At 49.2% G+C, this 20,522-nt stretch overlaps 1 protein-coding gene and 3 long non-coding RNA genes across 6 annotated transcripts in view; 3 read left to right on the top strand and 1 right to left on the bottom strand.

The window, feature by feature from the left end:
• LOC109270131 (uncharacterized) overlaps positions 1–8,642 on the top strand; it is a 15,770-nt gene extending 7,128 nt beyond the window's left edge. The window contains exons 1-3 of one of the 2 annotated variants that reach the window (XR_008424254.1): positions 80–1,354; positions 8,334–8,431; positions 8,559–8,642. This is a non-coding gene — a long non-coding RNA (uncharacterized LOC109270131). Of the gene's footprint in view, positions 1–79; positions 1,355–8,333; positions 8,432–8,558 lie in introns of those variants that run through there. The other variant, XR_002081443.2, reaches the window with a different exon arrangement.
• Positions 8,643–8,661: 19 nt separating this feature from the next.
• Positions 8,662–20,522, bottom strand: part of FBXO10 (F-box protein 10) — a 54,575-nt gene continuing 42,714 nt past the window's right edge. For both annotated transcript variants that reach the window (XM_019454466.2, XM_019454467.2), the window contains 6 exons: positions 18,782–18,852; positions 16,899–17,051; positions 15,732–16,001; positions 13,813–14,126; positions 12,518–12,699; positions 8,662–10,533 (listed from right to left, as the gene is read on the bottom strand). In XM_019454466.2, coding sequence (XP_019310011.1) covers positions 10,359–10,533; positions 12,518–12,699; positions 13,813–14,126; positions 15,732–16,001; positions 16,899–17,051; positions 18,782–18,852 — 1,165 coding nt within the window. In that variant the 3' untranslated portion in view covers positions 8,662–10,358. The remainder of the gene's footprint in view (positions 10,534–12,517; positions 12,700–13,812; positions 14,127–15,731; positions 16,002–16,898; positions 17,052–18,781; positions 18,853–20,522) is intronic.
• Positions 10,379–14,035, top strand: LOC109270129 (uncharacterized). Its single transcript, XR_002081441.2, has 3 exons — positions 10,379–10,490; positions 10,826–12,760; positions 13,931–14,035. It is a non-coding gene; the product is annotated as an uncharacterized LOC109270129 (long non-coding RNA).
• LOC109270130 (uncharacterized) lies at positions 14,716–17,350 on the top strand. The gene is made up of 3 exons (XR_002081442.2): positions 14,716–15,148; positions 15,925–16,187; positions 16,655–17,350. It is a non-coding gene; the product is annotated as an uncharacterized LOC109270130 (long non-coding RNA).

The following is a 20,522-nucleotide window of genomic DNA, read 5'->3' on the forward strand; positions in this document are numbered from 1 at the left end:
CTGCTTCTCCTCCTCTCCTCAGGCAAAGCTCCAGCCAGGGTGGTCCTTTCAGAGCGGGGTGACCCAGCCGGCCCTTCTCTGTGAGGTCAGGGACAGGAGGCAGAATGCTTCCTGAGGGCGGAATGTCTGGTTTCTGGGCCCTGCGGTTTTCAGTGACCTACGTCTGAGCCGAGGTGGCAGTCGTTGACCGTTGTCGACACCACTGCCCGCAGCTGCCATCCCCCAACAGCTGACCCGGTTCCCTGCATGTCGTGCTGTGAGCTGGGCTATTCTACAGGAGGGAGGAGAGGTTTCCGGGCACAATGCTTAACTGGGGCTTCATTAAGCCAGCCAGGAGGTCCGTCGGTTTGAACCCTCACACGGGGGCCCGACTGGCTGGCAGGAGCCGTTTCGTAGACTCTCTGGAGCATTTCAGATGTCCCTTTCCTGTGGGCCCCACACTCTGCCTTGGACTGGCCGGCAGTCATTTATCCACGCGCCTTGCCGTCTCTCTCACACTGTGTGAACTGTCCCAGGGCGGGGACCGTGTCTGATTAACCTCTGTCTCCTCTACCGCGGCCAGCACAAGGCCCAGCTGACAGAGGTGCTTGATTTGAATGAAGGGCACTGATTTGGGACCAAATCTCCTGACTTGAGACGGTTGCAGACCCTTCAGACAGGAGTCTGAAGATCCGGGGACAAGACTTGAAAAATGCAGAGACCGGGGCCAGCAGTCCATGGCCAGTGCCGAGTCTGTGGGAGGACGAGGACTTTCAGGGAAGACTCAAGACCTCTGTGGCCAGGAAAGAGCCTGACGTCCCAGGTCACTGAGGCTGGAGCCCTGTGAAGTGTGTTGTGCCCAGCTCTGGAAGCCGTTCTGTTTCTGTGCTGCAGTGGCGGTGGCCGCTGTTTTCCAGCATGATGGATTGGGGGTCCCGCCTTCCTTCCCCAGCACAGACCATGGAGTCCAATCCAGCTGCTTCCTGTGAGCAGCTGCGGGAGTCCTTGGACTGAATTTCCCAAGCACTGCTCTTGCTGTGGGTTTTGTTGTTGGTGCCTGTGGTCTCAGACATGCCCAGAAGCTACTAAAAATTAGTTGGCGTGTTAACGACATTTGATGCATCCGTTGATAGTAAAGTAAAAACTAAGTCTCGGCTTTGAGTTTATGTTCTGCAGTTTTGTTGAATTATGTCCAGATGGTTGTCGAGATAATTTTTCTTAACAGATGAGGGCATTTGCAAAAACCAACAAGTCTATGGGGAGACAAATAACTTTACGCTAAGGACTGTGGGACCTGATGGCATCTGAGCTGGAAAGGCCCTCAGTGGCTTCGAGGCCAGCCCTGGATCCTTCTGTGGCTGTGCAGGAGCAGGGGGTATGTATTATCATGAAAGTGCCAGCCGCCAAGTCTGTGATCCCTTTCAGGGTGGATCCTTTGGCTGTCTTTGTCATGGGTTGGCCACATATTCCTTTGGTAAAATGTAGACACATAAATTTTACCTTTTAAAAGCCATTTAAGGGGCACCTGGGTGGCTCAGTCGATTAAGCATCTGACTCTTGGTTTCGGCTCAGGTCATGATCCCACTGTTCATGAATCTGAGCCTCGTGTTGGGCCCTGCGCTGTCAGCCTCCCTCCCTCTCTCTCCGCCTCTTCCTGCTTGCACCCCTCTCAAAATAAATAAAGAAAAACCCCCAAAAAACTAAAAAACAAAAACCATTTAAAAATGCGCAAGTCAGTGGCATTAAGTACATTCACAATGTTGTGCAACCCTGTCCTCCATCCAGTTCCTGAACTTTTTCATCACCCCTGGAGGAAACCCTGTGCCCATTAAGAAGAAATACCCTACTCCATTCTCCCCTGAGTCAGTGGCAACCACTAATTTGTCTTCTGTTCCTATGGATTTACCTTGATATTAATGTAAATGAAATTGCATATCATGTTTTCCTCTGTGTTTGGCTTCTTTCACTTGGCACAAGTTTCTGAGGTTTATCCATGCATGTGACAGTACGCCTGACCGTGTGTAACTTTTGACACCCCCAAAACTTAACTACTAATAGTTTACTGTTGACTGGAAGCCTTACTTCGAACATAAGCAGGCAATGAGCATATTTTATATATGTATTATACAGAGTATTCTCACAATAAAGTAAGCTAGAGAAAAAATGTTTTTAAGAATATTATATGAAAGTACAGTTACAACAATGCACTATATTTGTTGGAAATAAGCATGCATGAGTGGAGCAGTGCAGCTCAAATCCATGTTGTTCGTGGCTCAACTGTCCACACATAGGAACCTAATTTGCATCTAGAACCCTAGCAGCAAGGGAGTCTGGAAATCGGTGTCTGCTCTCCAGCCTCTAGTTACTGGAAAGCACTCAGGAGACGGGAGTAGAGGCTGGCCGTTGCCCAGCCTTACCTGCCACTGGGGTGGTGGAGTCAGCATCTGGAGGGGCGATATGTGGAACAGGAATGAGACTCAGAGAGACTTAGGTCCATGCCTAGTGCTCAAAGTTAGATCTGGGGAGCCAGGACAAGTGACGGAGGGGAGATGAAATCCAGTTCTCCCTGGAAATGCGACAGGAGGAAGTTCACACGGCAGCTGGGTCATCCATGAGGGAAGACACGGTGGAAAGGAGTGTCAGGTGATTCATTTGGGACAGGCCATCCTTGTATTTCTTTGGGTTCTGGGATGCGGTTATCAGGCTGCTTCTGAGGTGAGGCCATGCCTGCAGTGCATGTTTCCAGGTGGCTGTGGTTTGTCTCGTTTGTTTCCAGTCCTCGGTAGTGGGCGTCAGTACATCCTTGTCTCCCTCCAGCAGAGGGGTGAGCAGGAAATCTAAACACCTCGTTTTTCTTTAAGCTGTTGTGAAAATCAAGCGTGTGACTCTGCACCAGGAAAAAGAAGATCCTTACGGATCTCTGGGAAGCGAACTAGTGGCTCATAGGGTAGACTGTGTTTTCATGAATACATTTAGGTTCTGATGGATTGGACACTGTGAAACTTAATTTCCAGGAATGGTCGGCTCCTAGCATGTGAGCAGGATTCTGAACCACCTCTGTGCGAGTAAGAGAGCAGCCCGTCTTCAGTCACTCACACGGAGGCATGATACTGACAAGGAGAAGTCTGGGATGACAAATAAATACTTGGCTTGGCTGACCACAGGTGTACCTCGCTAAATGTAGGGGGTGCGTTCTCAGGGGCGGGCTAAAAAGCACATTTCTGTACATCAAAGGGTCTGTGGATCAAAAGGCTCAAAAGGGGGGCCCTTGTTCCACCTGAACAAGTCTTGTGAGAGAGAACCTAGCCCAGTACCTGACGTACAGCAATCAGTGTCTGTTAAATGAGTCATAATATGTGAACTGCGCCTTCTCTTCATGGCAGGGATTTTAGGCAGTAACACTTGTGAAATAATAGAATCGTACTAGGTTTTTTCCTTCTAGCTCTAAAAACCCATTTATTTACTAATACATTCACAGAGGATACCTTAATCCCACAAAGTTTTTTTTTGCCAAAATGTTTCCTGATGTCTTTTGTTTTTTTTTCTAAACGTTTATTTTGAGAGAGAGAAAGACAGAGTGCAAGCCAGAGAGGGGCAGAGAGGGGGTGGGGGATCAGAGAGGGACTGAGGATCTTAAGCGGGCTCTGCGCTGACAGCAGAGAGCCCAATGTGGGGCTCGAATTCATGAACCATGAGATCATGATCTGAGCCCAAACCCTTAACTGACTGAGCCACCCAGGTGCCCCAGATGTCCTTTTTGAAGAAAGGAAGACCGTGGGCTGGATGCTTGTACCGTTAGGGGGATTTTCAGTTTGTGGAATAATCTCAACTTTTGGGTGTTGGCTAGCGAAGTGAAGTCTTTTCCCGGGAGGGGAGTCTCTGCCTGTGGCATGGACCCACTGGACATTGGAACAGTGATGAGGCCAAAGAAGTTATGTGTAACACACTTATAGGGGACCCCAACCTGGAAAAATCTAATCAGATAAAATTCTTTAAAGTGTCCTCTTTAAAAAACTTTTGTTTTTACATAATATCCTTGTTAGAAAACAGTTGTGAGAATAGTGCAAAGAACTGTATATCCTTTACCCGGATTCTCGTGCTGTTGATGTGTTGTATTTATTATTTGTTTATACATTTATAGATTTCTTTTTGTGCCATTTGAGAAAATTTGAGAAAAGCATCCCACCCTTTTACCTGTAAGAACTGTAGTGTGTATGTCTTTTTTAAAAAGTTTGTTTATATATATATGATATATATATATCTCATATATATAACATATAAAATGTTATAACATGTTTATAACATACATATAAATATTTATAAACATTTATATGTTATAAATATAACATATAAATGTTTATAACAAAATATATGTAACATAAAAATACATATTACTGTTTAATGTTTATTTTATGTTTAATATCTAATTTATTTTACTTAATTTAATGTTTATTTTTGAGAGACAGAGACAGAGAGTGAGCGGGGGAGGGGCAGAGAGACAGGGAGATACAGAATCTGAAGGAGGCTCCAGGCTCAGAGCTATCAGCACAGAGCCCGATGCAGGGCTCAAACCTACAAACCATGTGATCGTGACCTGAGCCAAAGCCAGACGCTCAGCTGACTGAGCCACATAGGCACCCCATTTATTTAAAATTTTTAATGTTTACTTTTGAGAGAGAGAGAGTGAGCGAGCAAGCATGTGCGGGGGAGGGGCAGAGAGAGAGAGAGAGAGAGAAGGAGATACAGAATCTGAAACAGGCTCCAGGCTCTGAGCTGTCAGCACAGAGCCTGATGTGGGGCTCGAACTCGGGAACAGCAAGATCATGACCTGAGCTGAAGTCAGACGCTCAACCTACTGAGCCACCCAGGTGCCCCAAGTTTATTTACTTATTTTGAGAGAGAGAGAGAGAGCGAGCACACAACCATGAGCGGGGGAGGGGCAGAGTGAGAGAGGGAGAGAGAATCTCAAGCAGACTCTCTGCTGTCAGCACAGAGCCTGATGTGGGGCTCAATCTCCCAAACCGTGAAATCATGACCTGAGCCAGAAATCAAGGGCGGGACACTGAACCAATTGAACCACCCAGGCGCCCCCTGCACTGTGCATGTCTTAGGAACAAGGCCTTTCTCTTATAGCTACAGCACATTCATCAATAGTGGGGAGACAGAAACAATACTAGCAACTAGTCCTCAGTTCATATTCAAATTTTGCCCACCACACTTCTTTGGTTTTGTTTAATCTATCTGAATCAAGAGTAAGGTCATTTATTGTGTGGGGTGTCCCTCAAGTTGGGTTTGTCTGGTGTTTCCTTGGGTTTAGATTCTGGATATACATTTTTGGCAGGAAAATCAGACATGATGCTGTGTTCTAAGTGCATCACAGTAGAGGCACATATTTGTCCTGTACTTGTGATGTTAACTTTCATTATTTGATTAGGTTGTGTTCTCTCCATCATGAAGGCACCATGAGTTTTAGCCCTAGTTGATTCTTGTTGAATCAGTTACCAAGATGGTTGCAGTATGGTGATTTTCTAACGCTATCATTCATTTCTTACACAGAGGAAGCCCTCTTTTCCCTCCTGTTAAAATGTTTTTGTTCACTTAATCAGGATAGACACGCCGATTCTTATTCTATGAACGTTGTTACTATCCTTTATTTTGAGGCTCAGATTGTACCACATTTGGCTAATTCGGGTTTCTTCAAACTAGCTCCTGTATCCCCATCATTTTAAGGATAGTTCCTTCCTTTCTGGACCAAGATAGTCCAGCCATCTTGTACTTTCCCTGCTCTAGCCCTGGAATCAGCTTTTAACCCAGGGAGTCCAAACAGAGGGCATGAATAATGGGCCAAAACCAAGAAGTGAGACACCATCCTGACGAGTAGGATCTTTAGCTGCACTCAGGCAAGAACAATGTTTCAAGAAGATGTTGACAGTTGTGAGTTTCTCTGTACTAGCAGGGCCATAGCTAGGCTTGACTTCATTGAAAAAGAATGCTAATCACGGTGGAGGGGTTCTGGAGACCCATGGTCATAAATGCACTGTACAAAGCTCAGGACAGGAAGGGAGAAAGAGCTAATGGGATGAGCATGTTCAAATAGGAAGAAACTGCTTAGGGTTGGAACAAGCCCATCAGGCCTCATGGGAGAGAAGACTTTGGAGAGGAGACTTTCTTTGTGCTGCCGGAAGGAAGGAGTGGCAAGGTGGGCCCAGGGCTACTGAGGACCGTGTAGGGTTATTGCTGTTCTAAGACACAACTGGCTCTTGTCTGGTCTGGCCGTACTATGTCTACCATTCCCTGTACTCAGGATCTCCTTTGGAAACCAAGGCAGTGGCCTCAACAGGATTTGGAGACCTGGGTGAAGCTGTGTTAATCTTTGTTGTGTTTGCACACTCCTATCAGAAGGCATCAATGTTTGGGCCTGGCTGGCCAGCAGGAAAGCCCAGGGAGGCCACAGTATAAGCTGTTGACCTGATGGGGGCAGCTGACCTGTTGCACTCCATACCAGGGTTAAGCCTTCACCAGTGACAAGTAACTCAGTGAAGGGGGCCCTTAGCTACTGCAGGCTGAAAGCAAATGATCCAGGGAAACACAGTGACCTTAGAGAATCCTATCTTCAGATCTAATTGCTATGCACAGAGCTGGGACATACCTCCTGAGATGCAGGACAGGATTCTTACATGCTGCCTTTGGGCTCTCCCAGACACACCCAGACTACTGGAGTGGGTCTCGAGAAATGACCAGGATGGGGAGAACAGTCTGCAAAGTGGCATGTATGAGAGGTGGCCAAGAGCAGGGCAGACCCCAGAGGCATAAGGATGTTGTCTGTAAATCTCTGGAGAGTTGTCAGGGAAGAGATGCCCTTTGGGGGCTCTACAAGGTAGAGATACTAGGAGTGGTGCTGGGTTTATTTCTTCATCCATCTGTCCATTTACCCATCCATCTACCCCTGCATCCAACACTGAGTGTTGGTCTACGTTGGGCATAGAGGATCAATTGGGCATGACTTCACAGCGCATGGGGTAGGGGATCAGACAAATCAACAGAGTTTTTCAATACGGAAGATTCAGTGCCACCATGAGAATAACGTGGGGTGGGCGGGGGGGGGGGGGGGGGGACATGGGCATGAGAGCAAGGGTTGGGGAAGGACTTAAGGGAGATTGAAGGGATCAGTGTTCTATGAAGTGATAATGAAGTAGGATCCTGAAGTATGGGTAGGATTTAGCCAGGGAGATAAGATTTTGGCTCACTTAAGGACAAATTATCAGAACAGGTTCTCTTGGGAGGGTCTGGCCAGCTGTGTAGGACAGCAAGCCCTGTCCACTCAACCATGGTGTGCAGGCCCTGCAGGGCAGTGCCCTCCTCACTCTACTCCAGCCACAGGAGGGCACGGATGGGTGTCTCACCTCCAAGTGACTTGGCAGAGATGGGCACTGTGTGCATGTCTCCACTGTTCCTTTTTCTGCCAAAGCTTTATGCAACAGCCCTATCTACCCCTCTCCTGCCTACAAGCTCTTAACATTTGACAGTGAACTTTCACCTGCTGGACCTTTACAGGCATTACTATTCAGAGCCTCAATTCCTTCTGTAAAAAATAGGGCAATGACCTCACCAAGTGAGTATTCAGCATACTATGGATGGAACACAATTTTAGCGTATCAAAATATATGAGGTTCTGCTGGTCAGGATAAAGTGCAGTAACAATTCTCCCCAAATGTATCATTTCAACAAAGGTTTATTTGCTTGTGGTATCACAAATATTTTCATTTTAATAGTTTCGATGTGTATTAAAAAACCCTAACTTTGGGGGCGCCTGGGTGGCGCAGTCGGTTAAGCGTCCGACTTCAGCCAGGTCACGATCTCGCGGTCCGTGAGTTCGAGCCCCGCGTCAGGCTCTGGGCTGATGGCTCAGAGCCTGGAGCCTGTTTCCGATTCTGTGTCTCCCTCTCTCTCTGCCCCTCCCCCGTTCATGCTCTGTCTCTCTCTGTCCCAAAAATAAATAAACGTTGAAAAAAAAAAAAAAAAAGAAAACCCTAACTTTGGATTTATAGTAGTGATGTAAATACGTCTTTTTAGTTCAGCAAAGTTAAATGTCCTGGATAGGGTCCTGGAATGGTAAAAGAATACTGGATAACAACTACAGACTTTAGTTACTAACAGTGAGGCAGTATTGGTTGATTGTGACAAATGTACCACCCTACTGTAAGACGTTAGTAAGGGGGAGACTCAGGGTGGGGGTGGGGGATATGGGAACACTGTACTATGTATGTGCTTATTGTGCTGCAAATCTAACATTCTTCTATATAAAATAAAGTATTAATTTAAGGAAAAATATTAAGTACTAACTTTCTCCTTAGATGGCATGCAGATACGGCAAAAATGAAGATGCTGAAGCTGGGAAAATGTGGTTCCTGATCTCAAAACCGTTTGCAAACTGTCCAGTCCGCTACACCGGGTACTGTTATTGCTGATCTCCACAGCCCACGGGGTGGGGAGGGCCGCAGTATAACCCCTGACACATGGGAGCCCGGAATCAGAACCTGCTGAATGGACAGGACATTCAGGGCATCTGTCTCTTTCAGCGGAAGAAGCAGCAGTGCCTCAGGAAGGTGAAGCAGGGAACTGCATCCAGCTGCCCAGGAACGCTAGCATGTACCCAGACCGAGGCAAGTCCCCCGAAAGGGCTTCTTTTAAAATATAAAACTTTATTTTGGTTGCAGAGATTTTCATAAGCATTTGGTTCACAGAAAAGTCATTACAAAATAATAAAGGCAGCATTTTGTACAGCGACTCACATTGGGGCCACCAGAGAAGTGCAAAGGACAGTGCTGGGGACAGGAGGGGCCCGTGTCTTGTGCCCAAAGTCCTCGGGGAGAAGCCAGCTACTACCATCTCCAGCTACCCCTCCACCCCACCCAGGTGAGCAGCACCGAGGGCCCGGTGGAACCAGCCTGGGAAGCGAGTGGCAAAGTGTACCACAGCACCCCCTATAGGCTGGCGAAGGCCCCACATGAAAGGCCGAGTGGGAGGGGGTTGTCCAGGCTGAGCTGCTCAGTGCTACATTCAGCCCCCGTCCTCAAGCAGGTGGGATCTGAGCCCACCTGGCTCTGGGACCTTGACACGTTCACAGTACAGTTCAGTAAAGCCCTTTAGGAGGCCCTTCCTCCCCTCCCTCAGGCTACTGCCCCCACGGCAACCCTGGGTTGGGAACTGGGAACAGACTGAGGCCAGGTCCTGCCCTCAGGGAGCTCACAGGCGGGGGCCTAGAAAACTCCAAAGCAAGGCAGAAAGTGCTCCATACCTGAGAGGGGGCAGAGAAAGGGCGGTGGAGCCTCAGAGCGGGAAGGGCGGAAGGCGCTGTCACTGCAGGGAGGGGAGCTCTGCGGAGAAGGCAGTGTCTCAGCTAAACCCCCGAAGACTAGGTGGGGTATGGACAAGTGCAGATGGTGAGAAGGGCATGCCAAGAAGAGGACAGAGCATGAGCCAAGGCACAGAGTGGGGAACTGTGGTAGGGTCAGTAAAGGCAGGCAGTCATCCATGAGAGAACATGGACACAGACAAGGGGCCCTGGGCACCTCCATCTCCACCAGTCCGGTGCCCAGGAGGGCGGCTGGTGCGGGTACACGCAGGGCCTCGAGCCAGTATCCTCCTGAGTTTGGGAGCTCCCTGAGGGCAGAGTGGGGTCTCGTGCATCCTTGCCCCACCCAGCCGGGCACCTGGGCCGCTGAAAGGAGGACTTCTCCACACGGCCTTCCTCTTTTCAGCAAGTCCCTTGTCATCGTAGGGCAGCCTTTCCAGAGGGCTCCCTGTCCCCCTCACAGTTCAAGTTTAAGTTGAAGGGAACCAAGTTCAACTCCTCCAGCCTCTGCAGATAGCCAGGAGCGTGTGGCCATGTGCTTGTAGGGGTCGAGAGAGGTCCAGGAAAGGGGAAAATTCTGGGGCAGCTATCTCTTTCCACCTTACTAAAATCACCTCCTCCCTCAGGAGTAAATCTGCTCTTCCCTGACAAGAGTCTGGGTTTGGTGTGTGTAAAACAACACTTCCCTGTCATTCAGAGAGACCTGACCAAAGCTTTAGTATCGTTTTTCCCCAACTCTTCATAACTTCTATAAGAGCTTGAGTGACAGGAAACCCACCAATCTGTTTCTTTTCTTAGTCCCCAGGAAGCCCGGAAGCCTGTTTTCTCCGGGGTGCAGTGAGTAGGAGGACTGAGAGAGGCCCGGAGCCCCTCAGCTGCTGCTGCTGCTTTCATCCCGATGCTGCCTTGACCTCCTAGCTCGGCTGAACACCCATCAGAGCCCGAGCCTGAGCTTGGGTATGGGGTTGTTGCTCCTGGAGTCTTTGCACCGCCCTTAGCCGCCCCACGCCGCGGCTCCCCTTCCTTACAGAATGGTGCAGAAGACGCTACGATTGCTGTGGTAACCACCTTCCACGCGGGCAGTGATCCTCGTCGCCATGGCCGTCACCTTCTGTCCACTGTGGGCTGTAGAGGGGCCTCGGAGAGAACTTTCAAGGTGAGGCCGTGCTGGTGGGTTCACCAGGCGCCACGTATCAGACCTAGAGGTGCAAAACGACAGTCCATGAACTGTGAGAGTCTGGAGCATTTGCCGAATGCCCCACACCATCTCACCTTAGGCTCGAGATCCAGGTGTTCAAAATCTGGGTGTCGGTTCTGCCTCCAAATCAGTGATAGCTCAAGGAGGTGGGATGTGTGGGAAGCTAGGGGGCAAAAGTCCTGCACTCTAGTTCCAGCTCTGCATGTAACCTTGGACAAGTAAGCCTCAACTTCCCCATCTCTATAAGGCTCTGGAGAAGGTCGGTGACTTTTCCTCTTTCATTTCCCTCCTAGGTGTATGACCTGCGTGTATACAGAAGCTTTAGTCATAATCACCTAAAATTAGGAACTACATACCCTTCAGCTGACAAACGGATAAACAGTGTGGTCCATCCATTCAACGGAACGCCACTTGGCAACAAAAAGAATGAACAACATGTGACACCACGGACAAATCTCAGGTGCATTAGGCTAAGTGAGAGCAGCCAGGCTCCAAAGACTACATACTGTGCGATTTCCTTAAATGACATTTTGGAAACTGCTATAGGGGACAGGAATTGGTAGGTTTCCAGTCCCTCAGGATCTTACAGAGATTTTGAAGGGTCAGGGAAAGCTTTGGTCGGGGCTTTCTGTCATTTGAGTTACAAGGGACCACCTCTTACCCCAAATCCTAAGTTGCTTAAGCCAGTAACCATATATTCTGTGCATTTTTATGATGATTCTGTAACAACGAGTAGGACTGTAAAGGTGTGGATGGTGAGGAGCTAGCTACTGTGTCCAAAGAATTGCCAGCATTTGAGTCTGGCAGCAGACAGCAAGCTTGGACAGGAAAATCAGGACTCAACAGTGCATGGTGGATAATGCAGGCTGCCAGGTCTGTGCTATCTGTATCCTGGGGTCTCCAAAGGGACAGGAGGAAGCAGACCCCAGGGAGTCCACGATATGATCTGCTGGGATCATATCTGCTTTTCTGTCCAGAAAAGATTAGAATTCCTATTTTTTTTTATAAGTTATGACTGTATAAAACATATATGAGGTTTCCTCAATATTTTTGCTGAGCGTGTGTAGAATTAAAAAAGGAATAGAGATCATTACTACAGGAAAAGGGGACCCATCAAAGGTTTCTGACCAGGGCTGTGACATGAGCAGAGCCGATTTAGATGGATACATCTGGCAGCCAGGGCTGTCACCAGTGCGAGAGGAATGTGGCAGCGGTGGTATAACAGTTATTACCTGTGTAACCAGTGTAGCAAAGCACCAACCAAGCAGAACAGAGTCCATCCATTCACCAGCAGAACAGCACCTTGGCAACAGGGGCCAGAGGTCAGGGTGAAGGGTGCTGAGATGTGAGCAGGGGTGATGGCAGTTGGGGAGAAAAGGTGCCTGATATAGGCACATTTCAGAAGTGGAATCAAGAGGACCTAGTAATGACTGACTGAACTCTGATGTTAGGGAGAAATCGGTCACAGAGGTTTTGCTGCCAGAATAGATCAGATGGTGAGGTCACTGAAATGGGGAGCAGGGAGGGACAGGGAGGTTCAGGGAAGATAAGTGTGAAGCAGTTGTACACGGAGGCAGAGGTATCATAAATAAGTGACAGCAGCAGCAATGAACGTCTTTGTAATACCTCAGATCTTGTGCTAGGTCGCACGATTTGACTGTATCTTAAATTGGTGCTACAAAGCAGACGTTGTTAACTGGATTTTACTAAGACTCAAGGTGTTGAGTGCCTTGCGCAAGAAACTGGCAGAGCTGAGATTTAAAATCACACCCCCCTGACTCTTAAAGCCTGTTCTCTCCCAAGGAGGCAGACGCAGGTCCTCAGCACCGGCCTGACTAAAGTCCAAGCACGGGCCTTTAAGTGACCAGAGCCAGAAGCTGGCAGGACTGCAGGGAGCAAGGACAGCCAGCATCACTGGGCCTGGCTTCTCTAGTTGCCTCCCTGTGGTTCTAGAAGATTGGTTTAGGCAGATCCCAGACACTTACTTTTTCTTGAACACCAAGAACTTGTTGTTTTGCATGATACATTCTCGGTTGTTTGAGATCTGCTGAAAGATCGTCTTGCTGGTCTTGCCCTGGAAGATGATGTTCTCCTGTACCAGGGCCTTGGCGCGGCCCCGCACTGCAATGCCGTAGGCCCGGAATGAATGGATCCGGTTCTTTATCACCTGGGAGAGACAGCCAGAGCTTGTCACACCCTGGGGACTCCCAGACTGGTTGGGGAGCCAGGTAAGTGAAATACCAGTTATAAACCTGAGGGGTAAGACATTGCTAAGGTAGGTCAGCATTGAGCCATGGGAGCTCAGGGAAGGGATATTGAGATCAGGTAGGAGAACCAGGGAAGGCTTCCCGAAGGAGGTGATGGGTAAGTGGTAGAAGTTTACCAGGTGCAGAGCAGGGAATGGCTGCTCCAGGAAGAAGGAACAACGTACAAAGGCCTGGCAGAGAGGAGAGACTGTACCAGTGGCAAGGACCACTGGCACCTCGACTGAGGCAGGAGCGTGTCCCTGCTCCTTTCCTCTGCTTCCACAGTGCCCAGAGGCAGAGCCCAGGAAATTCTTTACTCCTTGCCGGAGTCACTACTCATGAAGCTGCAGAGCCAAAAAGAGGCCTTGGGATGGTAATTTCTCAAGTGTGGGGACTGAGTCGGTTTGGCACCCAGTGTAGTGCTTTGCATAAAAATGGAGCTCAGAGCTCATCTCTGGGGGCGTGGACAAAGAGGCAGAGGAGCATATAGGAAGTGCTGTGTGAGGTGGGGGGGGAGGGCGGGGAGAGGTGGGAAACAATAGCACCTCTGGTGTCCAGACAAGGGGTACCTCAGACAGGCTGGGGGGTCAGGGAAGGCTTTGACAGCCCAGCTGTGGGGCTGAGGCAGACAAGGGGGAGGGTACCGCAGGGACGCAGAGAATAGTGTGCACGCAGGCCCCCTCATGAAGCACCCAGTGCATACCAGGTCCTGTGGGAGATTGTTCTGTTAGGGGGAGGGGCTGAAATAGCCCTGAGCTGGACCTGGAGACCACAACGATACCCCTGGACACACCCCATCCTAGTTCTCTGCTGGTTATCTCCTGTCCATCCTTCAGGGCTTAGTTCACATTGTCCCCCTTCCTGTGTGAAGCCCCACCTGTGTCTACCAGGCTGGGTTTGCACAGGAGGAATGATATCCCTTGCAGTGCCAGGTGCCTCGGGCTTCTCAGTAGAGAGGGTGCAAGGGCTGTCCTAGGGCTGGGCCCTGTGCTGGCACATGCAGTGCGCGCGCACGCACACACGCACACACACACCTTCGTGTCGGACCTGGGCAACAGCTGCAGCCCACTGCCCCGGTTGCCAATGATGTCATTTTCGATGACCACGGTGCTGTCGCCCTTGGTGATGATCCCATGGCCTCTGTTGTCATAGATACCATTGCCCCGGAGCTCCACCTTGCACTGGGCCTCGACCTTGACCCCACTCTGCCGGTTGCAGGAGATGCTGTTGCTGGCCACGCGGGTGAGCTGGCTGCTCTGGGCTACAGTGATGCCTCTGTCTCCGTTAGCATGGATCACGTTGGTGAGGACATGCAGCGCCTCGCTGCTCTGGACGTACAGTCCTGAGGCTGCGGGTGGAGGGGTTAGGGAGCAGGGTCAGTCCTGACAACGGCAGTCAGGAAAAACCCTGGTGGAATTGTGCATCCCGGGAGAGAGGTGGGGAAGAGGCAGCAACACTCGGAACCAGCCCTTGGGAGTCACATCTTTCAGGATGGATGACAAACCGAGCAGGAAGAAACCCTGGAGCATCAGGGAAATTCTGTTCCTTCTGAACTAAGTCCTCAGTAAACAGGAAAAGGTGATGAAGGCTGCTTTGGCTCAGCTGCCCATGCGGCTCTCCTGTGCTTGCCTGCTCCTACGATATTGTCATCTGTGATGGGGTGCTCACTCCCTGCTTAAGGCTGCCTGTTCCCCCTCCAGACAGGTCCACCTGCTGGACAGCTGTTCTGCATGTTTCTCTTCTTGTACTGAGATGGCATCTGCCTCCCTATTGTTTTGGGAAATTTTCTTTACAAGGGAAATTCTGTAATTTTATTAAGTATCTAAAATGTTCGAAATTTGGGAAAGAAAATGATGTTTGGGGTTGTATATGCTTAGAGACACTACATGGTTATAGAAAAAAACCCCCACAAAATCAGCAGGCTTAGAGCCGCATGGCAGGGGGACCTGGAGGTGAAAAGGAGGAGGACTCCCCAGTGGTGATATCCACCCACAAGAGCAAGAGGCATCGGCAGGAGGTTGTGGGGAGGACGACACCAGGGGTCACATGGGAGTCTGAAAATTCCAACCTCTCGTGCCACCTGCCTGTTGCTTCTGCCTGGTGGAGAAGAGCAAATATAAATCAAGTATCTGTGAATTTATGTGGCTTTGCCTGTCCTACTGGACAGCATGGCCATGTGGAGAAAGCCTGAACTAGGAGTGGACAGAACTCATCTTCTGCTGGCTCCCACTCTCCCTGCCCTCTGCCTTCCCCGGGACAAGAGCTCGCTAGTGTCCAAGAGCCTTCTTTTAACAAGACTTCCTTCATCAGCCCTCTACAGTGGCTCTAATCATCCTTCAGGTTTGGGAGCCCTGGAGTTAGATCAACTCTGTAAGTTGTTTTTTTTTTTTTTTTCTTTCCAAATTTAAGATAACCTGTGGATTTAAAACCCACTCTTATCTCTGTACAAGAAAGAAAAATCGCCAATTAAACCACGATATGCCATCAATTGGAAATGCACATTATTAGATGTTAAGATGTGGGGAACGTGTCTCAGATTGGAAATGTATATGCCGGGTGTGGGATGTGGGATCTGCTGGGGCAGGGGTGCCGACAGACTGGGATTCAGCTCCGTGCCTCAAGTTCACAGCCTGTCAGAGTTGACAAAACAGCCACAGAAACATATCCAGTCCCAGGCCCCCAGGAAGTGCCAGTGAGGTGAGAGGGTAAGGGTGCATTCAACTTGAACTTCAAGTTGTTTGGGATGTGTGGATGGGGGAAAGGAGATTTCAGGGAAGAGAAACAGCATGACCAAGGTGAGATAGGGGGGCAGGAAAGATGGATTTAAGTTCAGGGAAGGTGATGGCCAGAGGTCCAGGGTACTGGGTAAGTGGCCAAAAGCAGTAGCCAACCAAGTGGGAAGGGTCCTTAAGACAGTGTGAGGACGGAAGGCTCTGGAGCAGGGGATACTCACCTCCATTGTGATTAATACTGTTGGACTCCACGAGAGCTATGGCGATAGGCCGGCGCAGTGGGTCATCGTCCTTCTCCAGCTCTGTCTCCCAAAGGATGGCGTCCCCATCCTCGCTGAAGTTCTCCTGGGCCCCGTGACCTCCAGGGAACTCACCAGAACCCTCCTTCTGACTAAACACTGCCACTCCATACAGGCCATTGTAGCTGACGTGGTTGCTGGTGACGTGGGGCAGGCTGGACGACATCATCCACACACCACAGCCCTTATTAGCTGGGATGGTGAAAGGGGCTGGTCATGGGCACTGAGCAGCGGGTGAGGCAGCACCCAGTGTCTCCCCAAGAGGTGAAGCAAAGATGGCACTGGCCTGGGAGACAAGAGTCCCTGGCGTGCTAATGGCCTTGGACAAATCACTTTATGGCTGGAGGCTTCACCTTCATACAAGAGGGTAACAACCAGGTCAGTCTCACAACCAGGATACTTCCATAGGGTGTAAAAGTGCTCTGAGAACTGTCAAGGCCACAGTTCCAGAGCACAGAAACCCAGAGTGACACTGCCAGAGGGTCCTCAGAGTTCACCCAGCCCAACCCCTTCCTGCATAGAGATGGAGGTGGCCTCAGTTTGAATGCCAGCCCTATCACTTCCTAGCTGTGTGACCTTCAGCAGGTTATTGAGCCTCTCTGTGTCTCAGTTTCCTTATCTTTAAAATGGGGTAAATAACAATAATTAGAGATATGGTCCAGAGAGTAAGGCTCTGCTCAAAGTCACAGCATGAGCGAGAACAGTTTCTTTTTTAGGACTATCCTATTTCTCCCATTCTATTTCTAGTTCTCTAGATCAAAAGAAAGGGGTAAGAGGAGTCAGATGCCCACATCAGTGCCTAAATGGCTCCGTCCTTACACAACTCCTGACTTTTGTGATTTTAGATGGGGATGAAGCTCTCTGTTTCACCAATCCCGTGGGTTACAAGGTGATTGATGAGAGGCTCTTGTACTCTGAGAGGGACAGTGTCGCTGTGGCCTGAGATCAACCTGTTCTTCAGGACGTCTCTGAGGCCCAGGGAAGACTGTGACTTTCTCAGGACCCACAAGCTAAAGATGGAATTTGGGCTTCCTGCCTCCCTGGCTGGGCTAGACCCAAGACCCGTTCCCCCAGGAACATGCACCTCACCATAGATGGTGTTTCCTTCTATCAGTCCTTTGCCTTCGTCTCCCACGACCACACCATCTGAGTAGCCGAAGCAGATGAGGTTGCTCCTGAGGACGGGGACTCCTCCTCGACGGATGTCTACACCTCCCCACTGATTCTCACGGATGACATTTTCTATGGAGAGGCAGAAGAGAGGGTCAAGACCCAAGGACCACCCACACTGGCCATGAGGACTTAGACAGCTGAGAGAAAGGACCTTCTGGACCAGGACACCAGGCCTTGCCTTGTCAACAATCAGCATCCCGAATCTTGCTTGGTATTTGGCTTTTCAGGGACTTGAGTGCTGTCTTCTTTCCTCAAGGGCAAGGTTTGTATCTTTCTTGTGCTCTCTTATATTCCTAATACCCGCTGTACCCAGTGGCCTTAAGGACCAACAACTAAGAATAAACTGGCTTTAGAGTCTCTGGACCAAGGCCAGGCAGGGCTGTTCTGGGGCTGTTTCTAGGAGGGCTGAGGCAGAATGCAGCCATTCCCCCACCAGCCTGGGGAGGCACAAGCTGGTCCTTCTCAGGCTCAGCTCTGGACTGACCACAGCCTTCCTCTCCTCATCCACCACCTCTCTGGGAGTGGGCCGAAGAGTCACAAGTCAGGGGGTTGGTGCTGGGATACTGATATTCCCAATACTACGGCTGGGTAGACTCTCAGTCTCCTGAGACTGGAGTGCAATGGCCCAGGAGACTCTATGTGACTGGCCCCTTCCCGCCTCTGTGACCCTGTCTGACTTGTGACTCCCTGCTCCTCCTTCACCACACCCAGTCACACCAGTAACCTCTGCTCCCCAGGCATGCCAACTGTATTTCACAGGTGGCCCTGCTTATAATTCCGGTTCTTTTCTCAGGCTTTGTCCTGTCACCCAGGTCTGGCCTTCTCAGAAATGCCTGCCCTGACCACACAATCCTAAATACCCACATAGTCCCTCTATCACTATATTTTAATTAATTTCAATAAATTATTTCAATTATTGCATATAAACATAACATTTTACATATTATATATTTACATATAATATACATTTATGTAAATATATCAAAGTTTATAATTATCTCTAGAGCACTTATCACTCACAGATACGCCTTTTGTGTGTGTGTGTGTACATGTTTATTTTCCCCTAAAATGTCAGGAACCCAAGGGTTGCTGTTCACAGAACTGATGTATCCCCATCTCCTGCATACCTTGTGTGTTCAATAAACATCTGATAAATGAAGGCAGGATTCAGTCAGAGGGATTTACTGGACCAACCTCTTTTTATGTCCCAGGTATGGCTATGCTCCGTGCTGAGGCTACAGTGATGTACCACACCGACTTGATCCTTGTCTTAGCGAACTTACCTAGCCTTATATTAAAGGAGACTGACCTTACACAGATCCCTAAGAAATTAAGTAAGACGTCCCACAGAGCATGCCTTCTGGGTACAGCGAGTGTTTATGTGTACAGTGGGAGGTCTGGGCAGGCTTCCCTGAGGAAGTGACATTTAGGCTGAGACCCAAAGGATCTGCTCGGCAGGTGCTGGCCAGGTGGAGGGGAAATGGGGATGGGTTTCCTGAGCAGGCATAAGCCCATACAAAAGCCAAGAGGAAGGATTCAGTGTGTGTGCCATAAATGTTTCTGACAGTGTTATGTGAGCCTTCCAGTGAGATCCTGTAAGCAGCGGGCCTGGCAAAGAGCAGACACTCCCTCCCTGTTAGCCCTCCTTGAGGCTGGCATGGCCAGTGTACAGAACAGCAACGAAGACAGAAGGTGGCCAGGCTGTTGAGGTAAAGAACTGGGCAGGGGCAAGGCCGGGGATGTTGGCTCAGCTGCTGGTTGCCTGGTTGGCCACGGCTCTAGGCATTTCCCACCCTTACCTGTGATGAGGCCTTTGCCATTCTCGTTCACTGCTATGCCAGCTGCACGGCCCTTAAAAATGTGGTTCCCGCTAAAATGCAAGGAAAAAGGATAAGATGAGACCATTATCATATGTCAAAGCCAATGCCTGCTCAGGTGACTACCTTCTTTTGTGGCCTTCCCCAAACAACACAAGTCCACAGGGGCATAAAGCATTTCTGCAGTCCTAGAAGCCATTTATAAATCTTTAGTGAACTTGCAGACAACTTGATCCAGAACTAAATCAATAACTATGCCATACAATCACAATGCTACTCGAGTTTCTGTGGCCTCTTGACTGTTGTTCACACGCAAGCTGTTTGAAACGCATGCCATCGTGGTGCACAGGTGACAAGTCCACAACTGGTCATGTCAAGAATTCCTAGGAAGCTGTGTTAAGCTTCTTTGGGCGTGATTTGTGCCCAAAGCTGAGTCAGAGTCTCTGCCTGTAATGAGCCTACAATCCCTGTTCATATCCAACAGCTACTCTTTATCTTATTTTCTGTTAATCACCTATCCCCTGAAAGACAACATAAAATGATGACATGCCTTAAAGAAAGAAAACCAGATTTTTTAAAAGGGGGTTTTGAGAGTATCAGAGGATGTGTATGTGAGACCTCATGGGCTGGCTGAACCACATGTGGAGGACACAGGAAAACATGCTCCTGCTCAGAGAAACACGCAGCCCTCACTGCCATGGAAAGGCCTTGCGAATGAAACACCAGACACCTGAGCATGTTAAGGACATGCATTGTCTCTGCACCTCAGTTTCCTGCCTGTTAAAACAAAGCCAGTCACACCTGGACATTAGCACAATTGGGTTATCCCTGGAGGACACACATTTGCTGTTTGTTATTTTTACTAACAGGAATGCTGTGACCTCCTTTCTTCCTAGAAGGGCACACCTGCCTCCTCTCTTAGGAGACAACCCTCCTACTTCCTACCATGTGGCTGAGGGTTTTAGGTCCAGTATTCACCTGGCTCTTTAGAGCCTAACTCAGGGCCTGGCATCCAACAAAACATTACTGAGTAGGAGTTGGCTAAGTTTTCCCATCTCCTAGGGCAGGGTCCAAATGGTTTACATCTTTGGGGAAAAAACCCGGCAAAGTATGTTGATGCTGGGGAAGCCAAATGTCAACTGCACCTACCCATGCATCTGAGTGGAACAAGAGAAATCATTTGTTAAAGACATCCCCATTTTTGACCTCAGATCTAAAGAGTCTGTTTTGATCTGGTTACAATTCAGTCAGCAGATGGTTACTGTGGGTTTCTAGAATTCACGGTCAGACATAGTCCCTGGGCTAGGGCATCCATATTTCTGAGAGCTGTGCCATAGCAGCAAATGCATGGCTGGTATAGTTTAATACAAATCTCACCTCCAGAAGAGACCCGTGGGCACTTGGAGAGTGTATGTATGCAGGAAGAGCAAAACAAAGATAAAAGAGGGATCAGAAAACATTTAGGAAAAGGGGACAAATCATTGTTCCAAGAACCAATGGTAGGATGTTTATGGCAGATGAGAAAGTTTGAACCCTGTGCTTCCTTGAAGCCAAGGCAAAAAGAGAAACACAAAGGGTTATAAAACTCTCACTGGCAAAAAAGACTGCCATGGCCTTACCCAGGCTACTTCGGGGATTTCAAAATTCATTCTGTACCCTCCCCCAGATCCCTACCTTCCATCACAAAGAAACATAAAGGGAAAAAAACACAACCTATTCTCTC

This window comes from Panthera pardus, unplaced genomic scaffold, assembly GCF_024362965.1.
Source record: "Panthera pardus isolate Hobbes unplaced genomic scaffold, ASM2436296v1 HiC_scaffold_20, whole genome shotgun sequence".
Taxonomy (NCBI): Eukaryota; Metazoa; Chordata; class Mammalia; order Carnivora; family Felidae; genus Panthera; species Panthera pardus.